Source organism: Pristiophorus japonicus, chromosome 1 (genome assembly GCF_044704955.1).
Source record: "Pristiophorus japonicus isolate sPriJap1 chromosome 1, sPriJap1.hap1, whole genome shotgun sequence".
Taxonomy (NCBI): Eukaryota; Metazoa; Chordata; class Chondrichthyes; family Pristiophoridae; genus Pristiophorus; species Pristiophorus japonicus.
The window spans coordinates 160,138,923-160,157,057 of record NC_091977.1 but is presented as its reverse complement, the minus strand read 5'-3'; the positions used below and the strand labels follow the sequence as shown (position 1 = coordinate 160,157,057).

General features: G+C 43.8%; 1 protein-coding gene across 10 annotated transcripts in view; it reads left to right on the top strand.

Annotated features, from left to right (window-relative positions):
• Nucleotides 1–18,135, top strand: part of ppip5k2 (diphosphoinositol pentakisphosphate kinase 2) — a 247,870-nt gene that overhangs the window by 32,072 nt on the left and 197,663 nt on the right. For 9 of the 10 annotated variants that reach the window (XM_070884183.1, XM_070884175.1, XM_070884197.1 and 6 more), the window contains 5 exons: nt 10,819–10,920; nt 11,531–11,692; nt 12,488–12,609; nt 17,338–17,439; nt 17,657–17,743. In XM_070884183.1, coding sequence (XP_070740284.1) covers nt 10,819–10,920; nt 11,531–11,692; nt 12,488–12,609; nt 17,338–17,439; nt 17,657–17,743 — 575 coding nt within the window. Of the gene's footprint in view, nt 1–1,394; nt 1,557–10,818; nt 10,921–11,530; nt 11,693–12,487; nt 12,610–17,337; nt 17,440–17,656; nt 17,744–18,135 lie in introns of those variants that run through there. The other variant, XM_070884214.1, reaches the window with a different exon arrangement.

The following is an 18,135-nucleotide window of genomic DNA, read 5'->3' as shown; positions in this document are numbered from 1 at the left end:
TTTAATGTAGAAAAACATCATGGGGTGCTTCACAGAGGTGTAAAGAAAACTAGATGCCAAGCCAGAGCAGGAAAGATGAAGGGGACGAAATTGCCCCTCTCCGAAAGGCCGGCGCTAACGGGGCGATAAGGACTTTTTGCCGGGGGAGAGGCGGTGGAAGCAACCCTTCCGGAATTGCCCCTGGGATGGCAGCAGCGAAAACAGCTTTGCGGCGCGCCCAGTAGTTTTCGCCCTGGGTAGCGACGCACGTGGCGCTAACATCATCACTGTGCACGCTGACCCCTTATCGCCCTACACTGCCAACTTTACACACCATGGGAGCAGGTTGCTGTGGTGCCCTGGCCACCCTTTAAAGGGGAGGGCCTTGCGCTGCGGTCGGCATTTTTTTTTTTATTGACCGACTTTGCAGTTTGCCCGACAGTGGCAGCCTCTGGTTCGGCCGGGCCACCAGTATGCATCTTGGCGCCCCCAGTGGGTGCCAGGAAAGCAGCTGCAGAGTTCGCAGCAGCCCTCCCCTTTAAAAGGAGGGAAAAAACGTTGTGAAGTCATAAACGCCGCGCTTTCACTTGCGAATGCACATTACCGCCCTGCGGAGGCAAATTCCACCTCCGATACCGCCCCGCAGACTTTTTTGATTTAAAGACCCAACTCCGGGCAGTTAACTACCCATCTCAGCAGGCGCTAAATTTTTATTAATTCTAATTGTGCGCCCCAAACGGTCACAGGACAATTTCACCCCCTGGAATGGAAACTAAAAGATGGGTTTTAAAGAGGAGAGGAAGGTGGAGAGGCCAGATGAATTGGGTGGGGGGGGTGGGGGAGGTTCTTGAGCCCAGAGACGTGAGGTGAAGGAGAGGGTACAGGAGAGGCTGAAGAAAAATTAATGGAGAATTCAATTGGAGTTGTTTGGAAGACTGGAAAAGGTTACAGAGACATGGAGTGGAGGCCATGGATGGATTTATACACAAGGATGAGAATTGAAATTGGGGGACAAGAAGCAGTAATGCCAACTCTCGTGAATTAATCGCGAGACATGCAATTTTTCATGGAACTGTAACCCAACACGCGATCTTGCAATTTAACAGCGAAAACTTGGTTTTTTTTTCATCGGTGAGTGGCGCAATGACGCTGGGCGGGAGTTGAACAACACGGCAATACTCGAATTGGTTAAGACTCTTGGTCACAAACCGGTCGCTCCGTTTGGCTGCAATGCCGCCTCAGGACGGCATGTTGAAAGGTGAGCGGATCCTTGGGGCCGGCGAGCCCTTGCACACGGCTTTCAAATCAGCACAAATGATAAGAATATTTACGTGCATTTTCTAAACACCCACCTATTCTAGGCTGGTGTAATTGCGTCAATGAGAACTGTCTCGGCAGCAACAACATTTTGTCTTCTGTTGTGAGAGACACAAGCGGCGTGGACTGAAGTGCCTGTGTACTTTCATTTTGAGACAGTGCAGCTGTAGATGATGGAACAGGCGATGAAGCAGCTGAACGTGCAGCTGAATCGACTGACCCGCTCCCTGAGACAGGCTCGAACCATGGAGCTACTGAAGGTGAGCCGCGAGGGCAAAACCCAAACTGTCTCCTGGTTACCACCCCCTCCCCCCCCCCCCCCCCCCATACCCATCCTCGTTCCAGGATTCATGTCTTGTTACATAGGATTACATAAGATATACGGCACTGAAACAGTCCAAGCTGGCGTTTATGCTTCACTCGAGCCTCCTCTCATCTTTCATCGTCTAAATCTATCCGCATAGCCCTCTCTTCCTTTCTCCCTTGTGCTTATCTCGCTTCCTCTTACATGCATCTATACTATTCGTTTCAACCTGTGGTAGCAAGTTCCACATTCTCACCACACTTTGGTAAATCATTTTCTTCTGAATTCCCTATTGGATTTCTTGCTGACTATCTTATATTGATAGCCTCTAGTTATGCTCTTCCCCACAAGTGGAAACATTCTTTCTCTATCCACTCTATCAAAACCTTTCATAATTTTAAAGACCTCTATTAGATCACCCCTCACCTTTTTTCAAGAGAAAAGAGACCCAGCCTGTTCATCCTTTCCTGATATGTATACCCTCGTATTTCTGGTATCATCCTTGTAAATCTTCTCTGCACCCTCTCCAGTGCCTCCATATCCTTTTTATAATTTGGTGACCAGAACTGTACGCAGTAGCGTGGTCTAACCAAGGTTCGATACAGTTTAAGCATAACTTACCTACATTTCAATTCTATACCTCTAGAAACAAACCCTAGTGTTTGGTTTGCTTTTTTTTACGGCCTTGCTAACCTGTGTCGGAACTTTGAGATTTGTGTATGTGTACTCAGTTCCTTTTGTTCCTCACTCCCACCTCGACTCTCACCCTCTAAGTAATAAGTGACCTCCCTATTCTTCATATCAAAATGTAATACCTCACATGTGTTGAACTTAATTTGCCAATTGTATGCCCATTCTGCAAGTCTATTAATGTCCTATAATTTGTGTGGTCCTCCTCAGTATTGACTCGCCCCCAATGTGGTGTCATCTGTAAATTTAGAAATTGTGTTTTTGATTCCAACGTCTAAATCGTTAATATAAATTGTGACCAACAGTGGTCCCAGCACTGATCATCACTGACCACTACCCATCTTCTGCCGCTGCCAAATAGCTCCCTTTTACCCCTACTCTCTGCTTTCTGCCTTGAAGCCAGCTGACTATCCATTCTGCTACTTATCCTCTGACATTTCACAGAAGCAGATCAATTACAGATAAGTTTTTCTTAGTTTAAGGGAAGTTTGCAGTTTGATTGATTGGAGCCAGAATTTTACAAGTACCTGATGATCTGTTAAATTCCTGAAATTGTGATCTGTCAGTTTACCTGAAATTTCCTTTGCGGTGGGGGGCGTTGCACCACTTCCCCACAGGAAATATCTGGGCACCGATGAAAAGAAAAGTCATTTTAACAGCTTAACAATTCTGCTGTAGAGCCCAGACAACATGAGCAACATCAAGGGGTGTCAGGTAGTGTTTAAGTGGATTGACAGAAACCTAGAAATGTGCAGGACTGAAAAGGTATAATTCCAGTTCATCTGGTTGACTCCAGAATTCAAACATAATATATCGTTCACCACTTGCATCCCTCATATTTTTCGTCCTCACCAAAGTCTGTCCGATCCTCATAAAAGTGCCTCCAAGAGGCCAGAGTCGGTCGTCAATACCAGGTCAAATATATAAAACTCTCATTTTGATAACCGGTAATATAATATAAATGCCAATCATTTCAGGCAAATCCAAAGTTTCTCACTCCAACAGTGTCACACAAAAAACTGTTAAATGAACACAGTATATTTGGCAAGTACAAAACAAAGTGTTCAGTTGCTCGTGCATTATCAATACAGGTACGACGTCCCGAGTCTGGCAACCTGGGGACTCGAGCAGGCTCGAGGGACCGTATGGCCTACTCCTGTTCCTATTTCTTATGTTCTTATCATGGCTGCTCCCAGAGTATCCCTCATCAACTGACATGATGCAATGCACGTCGTCGCACACGAGCTGCACATTAATGGAGTGGAAGCCTTTTCTATTCCTGTACATCTCGGAACCCTCCAAAGGTGCTCGCAAGGCGATGTGGGTACAATCAATGCAGCCCTATACCTTTTGGAGGCTGTTCGGTTTTATGGGTTTTTCTAGATTTCGGATAGGAAATCTGCAAAAGGAATAGACAGGCTAAGTGAGTGGGCAAAAATTTGGCAGATGGAGTATAATGTTGGAAAGTGTGAGGTCATGCACTTTGGCAGAAAAAAATCAAAGAGCAAGTTATTATTTAAAATGGAGAAAGATTGCAAAGTGCTGCAGTACAGCGGGACCTGGGGGTACTTGTGCATGAAACACAAAACGATAGTATGCAGGTACAGCAAGTGATCAGGAAAGCCAATGGAATCTTGGCCTTCATTGCAAAGGGGATGGAGTATAAAAGCAGGGAAGTCCTGCTCCAACTATACAGGGCATTGGTGAGGCCACACCTAGAATACTGTGTGCAGTTTTGGTTTCCATATTTACGAAAGGATATACTTGCTTTGGAGGCAGTTCAGAGAAGGTTCACTAGTCTGATTCCGGGGATGGGGGAGGCTTGACTTATGAGGAAAGGTTGAGTAGGTTGGGTCTCTACTCATTGGAATTCAGAAGAATGAGAGATGATCTTATCGAAACGTATAAGATTATGAGGGGGCTTGACAGGGTGGATGCGGAGAGGATGTTTCCACTGATGGGGGAGACTAGAACTAGAGGGCATTATCTTAGAATAAGGGGCCGCCCATTTAAAACAGAGGTGAGGAGAAATTTCTTAGGGTTGTAAATCTGGAATTCGCTGCCTCAGAGAGCTATGGAAGCTGGGACATTGAATAAATTTAAGACAGAAATAGACAGTTCCTTAAATAATAAGGGGTTATGGGGAGCGGGCGGGGAAGTGGAGCTGAGTCCATGATCAGATCAGCCATGATCTTATTGAATGGTGGAGCAGGCTCGAGGGGCCGTATAGCCTACTCCTGTTCCTATTTCTTATGTTTTTATCATGGCTGCTCCCAGAGTATCTCTCATCAACTGACATGATGCAATGCATGTCGTCGCACACGAGCTGCACATTAACAGAGTGGATGCTTTTTCTATTCCTGTTCATCTCGGAACCCTCCAAAGTTGCTTGCAAGGCGATATGGGTACAATCAATGCAGCCCTATACCTCTGGGAAGCCAGCAATCATGGAGAAGCCCATAGCCCTGTCACGCATTGCCTGGGCGGTCACGGGGAACTTTATGTAGTCATTCCTCTGGGCATGCAGTGCAGTAGTCACCTGCCAAATGCAGATATGTGTTGCAAGTTGAGAAATGGTGCACACATCCCCAGTTGTGGCCTGGAATGATCCAGATGCATAGAATGAAAGTGCAGCTATAACCTTCACTTCAACTGACAAAGCAGTCCTCCTGAAGCTTCTAGGTTGCAGGTCTGCTTTTACTAACAGATCTCGGTTACAACTTATTTGCAGAAACGCTGTCTTCTCACACAGTCTGCATCACTTGGGTGCAGGTATGAACGCCTGTCTCGATATACCCGACGTGGGTAAGGCCTACTCATCATCCTACGTGCTCTGAGGTTCCTCATGGGATTACGTCGAATCAATTTTCTCCTCCACAGCACCATCATGCAGAAGGCTTGCATGAGATATGGCATTGTCAGTATTGCCCCCATAATTAAATTGTACCTTTGCAAGAAGCTCAAAACAGCAGGACAAGGAGTTAAAGCTTCTTTGTTATCTCTCTCCCCAAGGTCGATGCCCAAGTATGGACTACACCCAGGTCTGCGCATGCGCAATAAGCTTGCTTAGAACGGGAAGCTAGGCATTCAAATTAGGACATTTGGAGCAACGATGTCTAATGCAATACTTTAATTTTTGATTTTTTTCAAAGTGCCACCCCACCACTGACCAAATGTCTCCTCACCGGGCTCGAGGGTCGGCCGGCAGAATCGCTCCCTCACCCGGGCACAATGGCTCGGCAAAGCTTCTTTTGATGCCACTGCATAGTGTAAGGGTTCTCATCCCTTCATTTCGGCTTCCCCCCTCTGCCCTCCAGGCTTCTTTTGAAGCCGAGCCCTGAGCCCCTGTATCTGGGTAAGGGACCGATTCTGCTTGCTGATGCTCCGATCCTCGAGCCCCGTTTGGAGATGTTCAGTGATGGCGTGGCACTTTGAAAACAATCCTAAATTAAAGAATTGCATTAGACTTCCATTTTCTGCATTTTAAGTTTGAAAAAATTAAGCTTCATGATGCATATTTAATGTGTTCTTGACTCCCTCCAAAACTTCACGTAAAAACAATGGTGTCTTTCTGCGCCAATTTTTTTAATGTGCATTCGTTTTTCTTAAGTGCCCAGAAGGTTTTTCGGGAGTGGTCACATACGCCATCCTAGGAAAAATGTAAGTTGGCCAAACTTGCATAAATGTGGAAAAACTGATGCAGATAAAAAATCGAACCGTAAAAAAATCGTAACTGAGTTATGCTGGCGCAAAATCTTTAGGGAAACTTGGATATTTTTAATTTAGGCCCAAAAAAGCGGCGCGCGCCAAAAAAACGGTGCAGATAAGGAGAAAATTGAGCCCTACAATTGACTGGAGGTTGTGCTTGGGGTAGAGGGCTCAGCTATGATGTCTGCGGCTGAAGATGGGCCTGCAATAGGATTTTCAAGTGTGGAAATTGCTGGTGTAGTTGTAGGCTGTAGGTCTTGGGCAGTCTGTTGCGATACCCTCTTAAACGTATCGACTAATGTTATTTGTTTAAGTAATTTGGGGCCCGAACTTAGTCAATGCCAAGGCCCGCCCAAGTGCCGCATAAAGGACCACCGAGACACTTGGTGGTACTTTGCCAGGAAGATTCCTCTAAAAGATCTACCAGTACCGCCCGGCGGCAAAAAACCCACTTGCGCCATGAATCTGGGTTGCAGCGGACGGGAGATCCTAATCTCGGCAGCAAATGCAATCCTCGCCAAAGTGCTGCTGAGGATTGAGTCGGCCTCAGAAGGGGAAACGCAAAAAACTAAAAATTTACACACAGAAAAATCCACTGGAAAACCCTCAGGGGACCCCATCCACCTAAACAGCTGAAAAATAGAGATCCTCCCCTCCTGCCGGTGGAAGGCCTAGTGGAAAATGGCACCGAGGGGAGACCGCCCGAAAGACTCAACGGCAGCCGGTGGCAGTGGGCTGTAAGGCCACCAAGTTCGGGCTCTTGGGCTTTTGTTTGATTAATTTTTCACGAATTTTATATACCTGCATTATTTCCTATTCACTTACTAAGTTTTGTTGCTCTAGGTTAATTAATTCATGACAAAAATTGGTAGCTTTGTCAAAGGACACTTTTCCCACTTGATTATCAACATCAGCATCGTCATCCTCATTGCTTTCATCCTTTTCATCTGGACGCAAAACGATGCCCACAATTTCTTCATCTGTCACTGCATGCACAACGGGATCATCATTGTCTACGTCCATGACTTCTGTGACATCGTCTTCATTCAATTCTAGCGCAGCTTCACAAATCAGCCCTTTGCGTATTCTAAAAGTTCAGCAATCATTTTCTTCTCTCTAGACACATGAAAACCTTCAAAGTCATCATCAGCACCATCGTCCTCTTCACTAAACATAGTTGCTGGTCAGAGGTTCTGCCAAGCATTGGTCAAGGTGTTTCTAGTTACCTCATTCCACGCATCCGCAACTACCCATATGGATCCTTCACAGAGAATCCCCATGCCTCTGTTCACAGCACTCGGCAAACACCTCATGAATTTGTTTTTGTAGGCACTTCATTGATCTCAAAATTACTTGGTCCATTGGCTGTACCAGTGATGTTATATTGGGAGGTAAATAGATTCCATGGACATTATTCTTTATCAGAAGTTCAGCATCAGGATGTGCTGAGCAATTGTCTAGCAGCAAGAATATTTTGCAGTTTTCTTCAAGGCCAGCTGCCCTACAATGAACATGTACCTAGGGAACAAAATGCTTCTCAAACCAGTTTAGAAAAATTTCCCTGGTTACCCATGCTCTCTTATACTGCACTGGGAATACTCTCACGCCCTTGCAACACCTTGGGCGCTGGCTTTTCCTGATGACCATAAGCTTACACTTACGTGTCCCAGCTGAATTTGCACAGCAAGCACAGTTAATCTATCTTTGGCGTGTTTTACACCTGCTGGCTGTGATTCTTCTGCTGTTGCGAATGTCTTTCTCGATATGTAGCGCCAAAACAGTGCTGTCTCGTCTGCATTATAGATTTGCTCAGCCTGAAGGTTTTCATCAGCAATTAGTTTAACAAACTCATCTATATAACTTTCTGCTGAGGCTTTTTCACCTCACTTTCAGTTGCCTGATGCCATGACTCCTTTTAAATTTGGTTCGCCAACCTGAAGAGTAATCGCATGGAGTTTCAATCTCCAGTTCTTGGATTGTTGCATAATTGGGCCAGACAAAGGAATCTTTTCACTTCTCTGTCGCCACCACTCCATTATTCGATCCAACTCATCACTTTTAGGTTTATGCATAGTTTTTCTCGTATTCATTTCTTTCTGAACGTCACTTTCTGCATAAAACTTTATGATCTGTTCTTTGTTATTTTATATCATAAATGGTGGAGATTCCAACATCATACTCCTCACTCAGTCTTTTCACTGAACCACCTCTATCTAATCTCTGGAGTAACTCCACTTTCTTGGCAATTGACAATGAATGATGCTTCCTTTTTGCACTACCTGTATTATCCATTGGGATATCTGTTGGCTTTTTTGATATGGTTGCAATGGCAAACATCACAAATTCACAATACCTTTTAAATTAGAAAAAAACACCACAGCACTTCAGTCAGGTTTTGTGGGCCTGATCGAGGGTCACACGTGGATTGGATCGGGTCGGGTTGCATGTGGGTCGGGGTCGTGGGACATTCCAAAAGACCGATCGCAGGTCTGTAATATGTTGTTTTAATTACAGACTCCATCAGCGATTCGCAAATGTCCGGTTTTCGGATAAATCTGTTTTTTGGAATTCAGGATTCGGGCCGTTGTACCTGTAGTTGGAAGCAGGAAATAGAAAAAAATGCAGAGGAACTCTATATAAAAAAAATAATATACAGATAATTAGTTTTATAGTTTATTATTCAGTTACTACTTTTCCATTATAAGATTTGAAAAGAGTGATCAGCACCTTCGCTTTTTTTTTTGCTAAAGAACCACATTGTCCATCTAGACCTGAAACTTGATAACGTTTTGATTTTAGAGAATTCAAGAGTCCCCATTTTCAAAGTGGCCGATTTCGATCTCAGTAAAGTTCTGGAACTAGGGGGCATAGTCTCAGGTTAAGGTGCTGGCCGTTTAGGACTGAGATGAGGAGAAATTTTCTTACTCAGAGGGTTGTGAATCTTTGGAATTCTCTACCCCAGAGGGATGTGGATGCTCAGTCGTTGAGCATATTCAAGACAGAGATTGTTAAATTTTTGGACTCTAAGGGAATCAAGGAATATGGCGATCGGGCAGGAAAGTGGAGTTGAGGTTGAAGATCAGTCATGATCTTATTGAATGGCAGAGCAGGCTCGAGGGATTGTATGGCCTACTCCTGCTCCAATTTCTTATGTCAGCAGGTTAGTGATGGCCAAATGCACTTTTCTGTCTCGGAGCAAAGGTAGCAGAATGTGCTTTCTGTTCAGGAGCCACGGTCAGTGAAGGGTCGGGGAAAAAGAGCAACTCATGATTTTAAGAGTTTGGGGTGAAATTGCCCTGTGCCCTGATTGAGGGCGGTAACCTGCTGCAGCTGGTACCTCTTGCACCTGGCGCAAAAGTCCTGCCGCAACTGCTGAATTGGGCTTACCACCCCTCAAAGGAAGTGGAGCGCAATCACACGCTCCACTTCCTTTAGGGGCAGGTCCCGGGGTGATGCTGGGGCGAGTAGTGCAGCGCTGCCCGTAGTGCTGACGTGCTTCAGCGCCCCTCCCATTCGCTTAAAGGGGAAGGCCGCTGTGCACTCTGCAAAGTCTCTGGTCTCCACTACATCACCAGGGCAGTGTGGTACCGGGCATGAAGCCCGGCACCCAAAACGGAGTACTGGGCTGCACAATGGTGGCTCGGACCATGCGCAAATACACGTAGGGAAGCCGACCTAAAAAGCAAGATCGGGGCGCTGGCGACCTCCCCTTTAACTTCTGCCCCGCGAGCGGATGTTGGCCTGGCGTTGCATCCGCTCGCACCAGCCTCACGAGCCACGGGGCAATTTTCCCTGCAGGGCGGCAAGGGGTCGGCACACAGTGCTGAGGGGTCGCTGTGCAAGGCGATGACATCATCACCAGTTGTGCAGCGGCCTGGATTGCGACCCGCCGGGCGTGGCACTGCCACGGTAGCGACTCTGCAAACTTCCGGGCAATTTCTCGGGAGCCAGCAGCACTCCCCCATCCCCGGGGGCAAAGTGTTTTGTTAGCGGCCGCCGGAGGCGCTATTGGGCCTCTGAAAAAGGGGCAATTGGGCCTTTGTCTCCTGATTTTTGAGCCAGTGGGGTTGGCAATACTGCAGAAGCCAATGTCGGTCAGTGAGGACAGGGGTGATGGGGTGAGCAGGACTTGGTGTCAGATAGAAACAAAGAACTTTAGATGAGCTAAAGTTTATGGACGGTAAGCTGACCCGGAGAGCTTTGGAATGTTTAGGTCTGAACATAACAAAGTTACGAATGAGAGTTTCAATAGCGTTTGAGCTGAGGTAGCAGACAATGTTGTGGAAGTAGGCAATTTTTGAAAAACAGATTCAATCTGCGCGTAAGTGACAAACAAATAGAACACACAAGCATGGTATCTTTCTTCATTATGATTTGGTTTTATTTTTTTATAAAGCAAGTAAAATATTGAAAGCAGATAAGACCTCTGTGGGAGGAGGATAGGATAGGGAAGTGGAGAAAGGAAATAGATTGATTGTGAGGGACGTTGTAGGAGGATTAAAGATAAAATGAATGACTGGGAGGGGGTGATATGGATTAAATGAGTAGTTTGAGGAGTTAGAGGTGTGGTAGTAATGGACTTGGTGTAAATTGGGATACAGGCAGCAAAGTTTTCGATGAGCTCAAGTTTATGTAGGTTGGAAGATGGGACGCTTACCGGAAGAGCATTTGAATAGCATGGATGAAGGTTTCAGAAGCAGATGAGCTGAGCCAGGGGCGAAGTTGGGCAATGTTATGGAGGTGGAAGTAGGCGTCTTGGTATGGAGTGGATATGTGGTTAAAATACCATACATCGAATATACTATGTTTTTCTGTTACAGATTGGCAGTCGCAGCAGTGTCTATTCCCCCGAAAGCAGTGTCCGAAAAACTGGTTCTTATATATATGAGCAGTTTATGCCGACAGATGGTACAGATGTGAAGGTACAGAGATTCAAAAATTACTAATTTTCAAAACAGTGTAGCTGAAGAGTACTTTAATCAATAAAGGATTTGAATCATTTAATTTGCAAAAACATTATACAGTTCATATAACAATCCCAGTGCTCTGCCGAGATTTCCTTTGCCTTTAAAGAAAAATAATTAATTTGTTTTCACTGTATATCGCCAAGCACTTTATCTCCAATCGTCCTGGTTTACCCTTGCCACTGGATAAAGGCCTAGCTCTGTCGAACCCATGTGGTGGCTGGTGTGCAACGGTCACCACATGTTAAAAAAAAATCCATGCACAGGCATCTTCCACCCTTCAATTGGAGTTCAGGACTGGAATATCGGGTCCTTCATTGAAACATCTGTGAACTCATGTGGAAGCAAGTCATCCTCGTTCGAGGGACCGCCTATGACGATGAAAATAATTTAAGTTCCAAGGCAACTAGCTGCTGACTTTTTAATCGCTGACTACCTTACTTGATGGAAATAAACTGCACTTAAAGGTCAATCTGTTTTGTCTTTCCTCACAATGAGGCTTTCCTACTGGGATATTTTATGAGGTACCATCTCAAACAGCATTCTTACGTATGGCTTTTGTTTAAAGGTTTACACGGTTGGTCCAGATTATGCTCACGCAGAGGCTCGCAAATCTCCTGCTCTTGATGGTAAGGTTGAAAGAGACAGTGAAGGAAAGGAAGTTCGCTATCCTGTCATTCTAAATGCTAGAGAGAAGTTAATTGCTTGGAAAGTTTGCCTTGCTTTTAAGGTAGGTGGTAGAATAAAACACTTGCTTACAGTTAGTTTAATGCAAATGAAGTGAAGAATTTTGTTTGGCTATGATGGAAATAATGAAATGTCTTCTGGTGAGATTACATATTGTGGAGAAAATGATCAGAGTTCAAAAGTTAAAGGACACTTGTATTTAAATATTTTAAAATTATAGTTTTGTAAAACTCTTCATATACCGTAAGTGCAAAAGTTGGATACTTCAAACTGATCCTTGAAATTATGAACAGGTTATGCAGCATTTCTGAAAAGTCATGACATTCAAATTTAATTGTACCTTGTGCATTGTAAGTTAAATGTAATTACTCAGTAGGTGTCGTATAATGCTGAACTACCCTGAAAATTTACATCGTGATAGGGGACATTCCTTTATTTTTAATACATATAATAGACATATTACCTAAATTCAATTTAACGCTGATGTAATTTTCTTTTGTTTAATTGTATCAAAATTGTTTGAAGTCTGAAAATTGCAAACGACTGAACTCAGTTGTGAGGAAAAAATACTTCCGTGCCCAGTTTGAGGTTTGATGAGAATTGGAACTTAAAAAAAACCTGAAGTCTTCCTAAATCCAATGTGAAATGTGATGTCCGCAATATAAGATGTAGATGATTTGACTTGAAATTTGCTGATACTGAATTATTAAACAGCTGTTGAAATTGAGCTATGGTATCATGCAACGTTGTGACACTCTTGTGATTTAAATCCCTGGGGCATATATTTATTATTACTGAATTGATATTAATTTTCTTCTCCCTATCTTGTTTTTGATAGCAAACTGTCTGTGGCTTCGACCTGTTACGAGCTAATGGCCAGTCCTATGTCTGTGATGTTAATGGCTTCAGTTTTGTGAAGAATTCCATGAAGTATTATGATGATTGTGCAAAGATTTTGGGGTAAGATCTTTGTTCGTAATTTATTCACAGAACAATGCAATATTGAACAACTTTTAAGAATAAGATGTATTCGATTGATATGAAAGCTGAGCACAATTAATTTGCTATTCAGAAAAATCTGGGTACAGTTCTTGTACACTAATATGCTACATATCATAGAATCATGGAAATTTATGGCACAGAGGAGGCCATTTGACCCATCGTGGCTATGCCGGCCGAGAAAGAACTATCCAGCCAAATCCCACTTTCCAGCTCTTGGTCCGTAGCCTTGTCGGTTACAGTGTTTCAAGTGCATATCTAAGTTCTTTTTAAATGCAATGAGGGTTTCTGCCACTACCACCCTTTCCGGCAGTGAGTTTCAGACCCCCACCACCTTATATATAATGCAGAAAAGTGAAATAATTTTACAAATAATATCCCAAGGGGCGCATTTTCATCACAAGAACTGTGGTTCTGCATCCATCTGCTTCACACACCCATTGGTTTTGGTCCAATAATGATATGTGGCATCATATATTAGTTCTCCAATGTGTGACTGGTGAGCAAAATCCTTACTGCAGCCATGTGAAGAAAGTGATTTTTCAGATTTTATTATATCTATTTACTGCATAAGAAATATAGTTTTCAGATGGAAAAATATGATTTATTGGCCCATGATTCATTATTATTTATTTGATATTTTTTCTATGAGATGGGTTTTAAATGATTGTGAACTATAGTTTTTGCGTGCAATTCGTCCAAAATCGGCCAAATCAGCGCAAAAGATCAGGGGATTTCAAATGCAATTTATTTCCAGTGCAATTCGAGTTTCCGTGATCATCATGGAAGCCGGTCGCGCCCACAAAACTGGCCATTCTCCAGATCGAATTAATCACCTTGGCGAGTTTACGCTAATTGCGCCATAAATATTTAATTTAATGAACTGACTACTGTAAACCATTGAAACTAGTAAATGGTTCTGTATAGTTTTTAAAGTAATTTTCAGTTGTTTAAAATTGGGTTACTCACAGGTGGTGGACGAGACACTCTCATTAAAAATGCTTATTTTTTGTGATAAATGCACTTTCAGCTGTATTAATAAACTGCACGAGGTTACCACTCTTAAATAATGCAAGGGGAAAAATAAACAATTATGTTCTAAAATTCTGCCTGGTGATGCTGGTTCATAGAAGATTCTACGTTTGTGATTATAAAATCATAGAATCCTACAGCACTGAAAGAGGCTATTCAGCCCAGCATGCCTGTGCTGGCCCTTTGAAGGAGCTGTCCAACTTAGTCCTATACTCCAGCTTTTCCCCCATAACCCTGCAAATGACATGCCTAATTGCCTTTTGAAAGTTATTATGGAATCTGATTCCACCATCCTTTCGGCTAGTGTGTTCCAGATCTCATCATTTTCCCTCTAGTTCATTTGCCAGTTATTTTAAACATTTGCCAGAGGAAACAGTTTCTCCCAACTTGCACCATCAAAACCCCTCATAATTTTGAATACTTCTATTTGGCCTCCCCTTAATCTTCCCTTCTCCAAGCAGCACATTTGGAAAGCAGTGATGGGATCGGTCCAAGTCAGCATGGATTTATGAAAGGGAAATCCTGCTTGACAAATCTTCTAGAATTTTTTGAGGATGTAACGGGTAGAGTAGACAAGGGAGAAACCAGTGGATGTCATGTATTTGGACTTTCTTTTGACAAGGTCCCACACACGAGATTGGTGTGCAAAATTAAAGCACATGGTATTGGGGGTAGTGTACTGATGTGGATAGACAACTGGTTGGCAGAGAGGAAGCAGAGAGTCGGGATAAACGGGTCCTTTTCAGAATGGCAGGCAGTGACTAGTGGGGTGCCGCAGGGCTCAGTGCTGGGATCCCAGCTATTTACAATATAGATTAATGATTTGGATGAGGGAATTGAGTGTAATATCTCCAAATTTGCAGATGACACTAAGCTGGGTAGCAGTGTGAGCTGTGAGGAGGACGCTAAAAGGCTGCAGGGTGACTTGCACAGGTTAGGTGAGTGGGCAAACGCGTGACAGATACAGTATAATGTGGATAAATGTGAGGTTATCCACTTTGGGGCAAAAACACGAAGGCAGAATATTATCTGAATGGCGGCAGATTAGGAAAAGGGGAGGTGCAACGAAACCTGGGTGTCATGGTACATCAGTCATTGAAAGTTGGTATGCAGGTACAGCAGGTGGTGAAGAAGGCAAATGGTATGTTGGCCTTCATAGCTAGGGGATTTTGAGTATAGGAGCAGGGGAGGTCTTACTGCAGTTGTACAGGGCCTAGGTGAGGCCTCACCTGGAATATTGTGTTCAGTTTTGGTCTCCTAATCTGAGAGAGGACATTCTTGCTATTGAGGGAGTGCAGTGAAAGTTTACCAGACTGATTCCCAGGATGGCAGGACTGACATATGAGGAGAGACTGGATCGACTGGGCCTGTATTCACTGGAGTTTAGAAGAATGAGAGGGTATCTCATAGAAACATATAACATTCTGACGGGACTGGACAGGTTAGATGCAGGAAGAATGGTCCCGATGTTGGGGAAGTCCAGAACCAGGGGACATAATCTAAGGATAAGAGGTAAGCCATTTAGGACTGAGATGAGGAGAAACTTCTTCACTCAGAGTGGTTAACCTGTGGAATTCCCTACCGCAGAGAGTTATTGATGCCAGTTCATTGGATATATTCAAGAGAGAGTTAGATATGGCCCTTACGGTTAAGGGGGGATCAAGGGCTATGGAGAGAAAGCGGGAAAGGGGTACTGAGGTGAATGATCAGCCATGATCTTATTGAATGGTGGTGCAGGCTCGAAGGGCCGAATGGCCTACTCTTGCACCTATTTTCTATGTTTCTAAGGAGATCAATCCCAGCTTCTACAATCCATGTAACTGAACTCCCTCATCTTTGTTATCATCCTGGTAAACCTTCTCTATACCCTCTCCAGGGCCATAAAGTGTGGTGTCCAGAGTACTCCAGCTGAGGACTAACCAGAGATTTGTAAAGATTTAGCATGACTTCCTTGTTTTTGTATTCAAGGGACATCCTACTCCAGGGCCTTGAGCACAAAAAATCTGGACTGACACTCCAGTGTAGTGCTGAGGGAGCGCTGCACTGTCGGAGATATGCCGTCTTTCGGATGAGAAGTTAAACCGAGGCCCTGTCTGCTCGCTCTCTCAAATGGGCGTAAAAGGTCCCAAGGCACTATTTTGAAAAAGAGCGGGGGAGTTATCCCCGGTGTCCTGGCCAATATTTATCCCTCAATCAACATAACAAAAACAGATTCTGGTCATTATCACATTGCTGTTTGTGGGAGCTTGCTTGTGCACAAATTGGCTACCACGTTTCCTACTCTCACTTAGGCAGTCCCCCAGAGTCGAGGATGACTTGCTTCCACACTAAAGTGAGTTCTTAGGTGACTGATGAGCCCAATGTCTCTGTCACAGGTGGGGCAAATGGTGGTTGGAGGGACAGGTGGGTGGGATGCTGGATTTGTCGAACTCTCCTTCCGCTGTTTGTGCTTGGCTTCCGCATGCTCCTGACGAAGTGTTCGGTGCCTTTTCGGATGCTTCTCCTCTACTTTGAGCGGTCTTAAGCCAGGGATTCCCAAGTGTTGGTGGGATGTTGCATTTTTTTCAAGGAGGCTTTGAGGATGTCCTCGAAGCGTGTTCTCTACCCTCCTGGGACTCGCTTGCCATGACGTAGCTCGGAGTAAAGTGCTTGTTTCGGGAGTCTGGAATTGGGCATGCGGACAATGTGGTCCGTCCATCGGTGCTGATCGAGCGTGGTCATTGCCACGATGCTGGGGATGTTGGCCTGAGAGAGAACGCTGATGTTGGTGCGCCTATCCTGCCAATGGCATTTCTCCAGTTCTATGAGGTGCCTATGTCTCTGAAGCATATAGGAAGGCGGGTAGACCATGAACTTGGTGTCGGGTTTGTGATCCTGGTCTTCGAACACTCTCTTCCTCAGGTGACCGAAGACTGCACTGGCACACTGAAGGCAGTGTTGGACTTCGTCGTCGATGTCTGTCTTTGCTCCCTAGGTATGGGAAGTGGTCCACATTGTCCAAGGTCTCGTCATGGATCTTGATAATTGGAGAGCAGTATTGTGTGGTGGGGGCAGGTTGACAGAGAACCTTTGTCTTACGGATGTTTAATATAAGGCCCAGACTCTTGTACGCTTCAGTGAAGGAATCAACGATGGTTTGGACTTCTCGAGTCAGAAAAACATCCGTTCACCACTACTCTCTACCTCCTATCCCTTAGCCAATTTTGTGCCCAAATTACCACCGTTCCTTTAATAACTTGTTTCTATTTTCTGAATAAGTCTATGCAAATAAGTTTGAGCATAAACTTGAACCATAACCTAACCTCAGAAAACAAACGCAATTTTGAGTGCCCAGATTGCCGATTGCGCCCACGGCAGAAACTCTTGGCCTTTGCATCTGTACAGATATATTCATTGCAAAACTACCAGGCAGTTTTTTTTTAAATTGTCACAATGAAGTGAAAGATTCCTTTACAAAACTCCAATCCAAACATCCAAATTTTTTAAGTAAGCCTCAAATTTAAACCTTTACATGCACCTGTAGGTTATGACTTGCAGTTTAAGCATTCATTTTGAGAAAACATGAGCTAGCCAATAATGAAAGGAATTGAAATGAAATTAAAGTGATTTCTCTGCTGATTTACTTTTGATGCATGAATACCATTGTTTATTTTACAGAAACATCATCATGCGAGAGTTAGCTCCACAGTTTCACATCCCATGGTCTATCCCTCCTGAAGCAGAGGACATTCCTATTGTACCCACCACATCTGGCACAATGTGAGGCTGCTACAGATTGGTATTATATGTAGCAAGAATAATTTGCAAATTTGGATTAAGCTGAGATTTTTTCTGATCAAGGGAACTATCTTGAAATTTGAGCATGTGTGTGTAAGAATTTCCTGCATTTGGAAACTAATCTTAGTTAAATAATGTATATACTACTTGAAATGCATTCTATAAATTCAGCCTAACTGTTTTATGCTTTGCTGTTTAGGATGGAACTTCGTTGTGTAATAGCAGTCATAAGGCATGGGGATCGAACTCCAAAGCAAAAAATGAAAATGGAAGTGAGGCATCAGAGGTAAGGTGTAGTATAATTTTTGTCCTTAATAAGAAACAATATGGTGATTTTTAATTGTATGTAAATGTCATCTGGTTAGTCTTTAGCTCTATATTTGCACCATTGTCACCTTCAAACTGTTCCCCTGCAAAAATCACAGTATTACTAAAGACTGAAGTCAATTCCAACACAACACAGGATACATTCCTCCCCTATCTTTGCTAGAATGTTGAGTCTTCAGAATGTATATTGATTGATTACTGTTGTTATTTGTTCACACAAACGGAGATGTATATCATAAAATCTGGTATGCTATATCTTAATGCAGGTTTATATAAGCAGTGTGTTTGAGAGTGCAATTTGTACACTAGTACAATTAGAATTTTTATGGCTATTGTTAATGTCAAAATGAT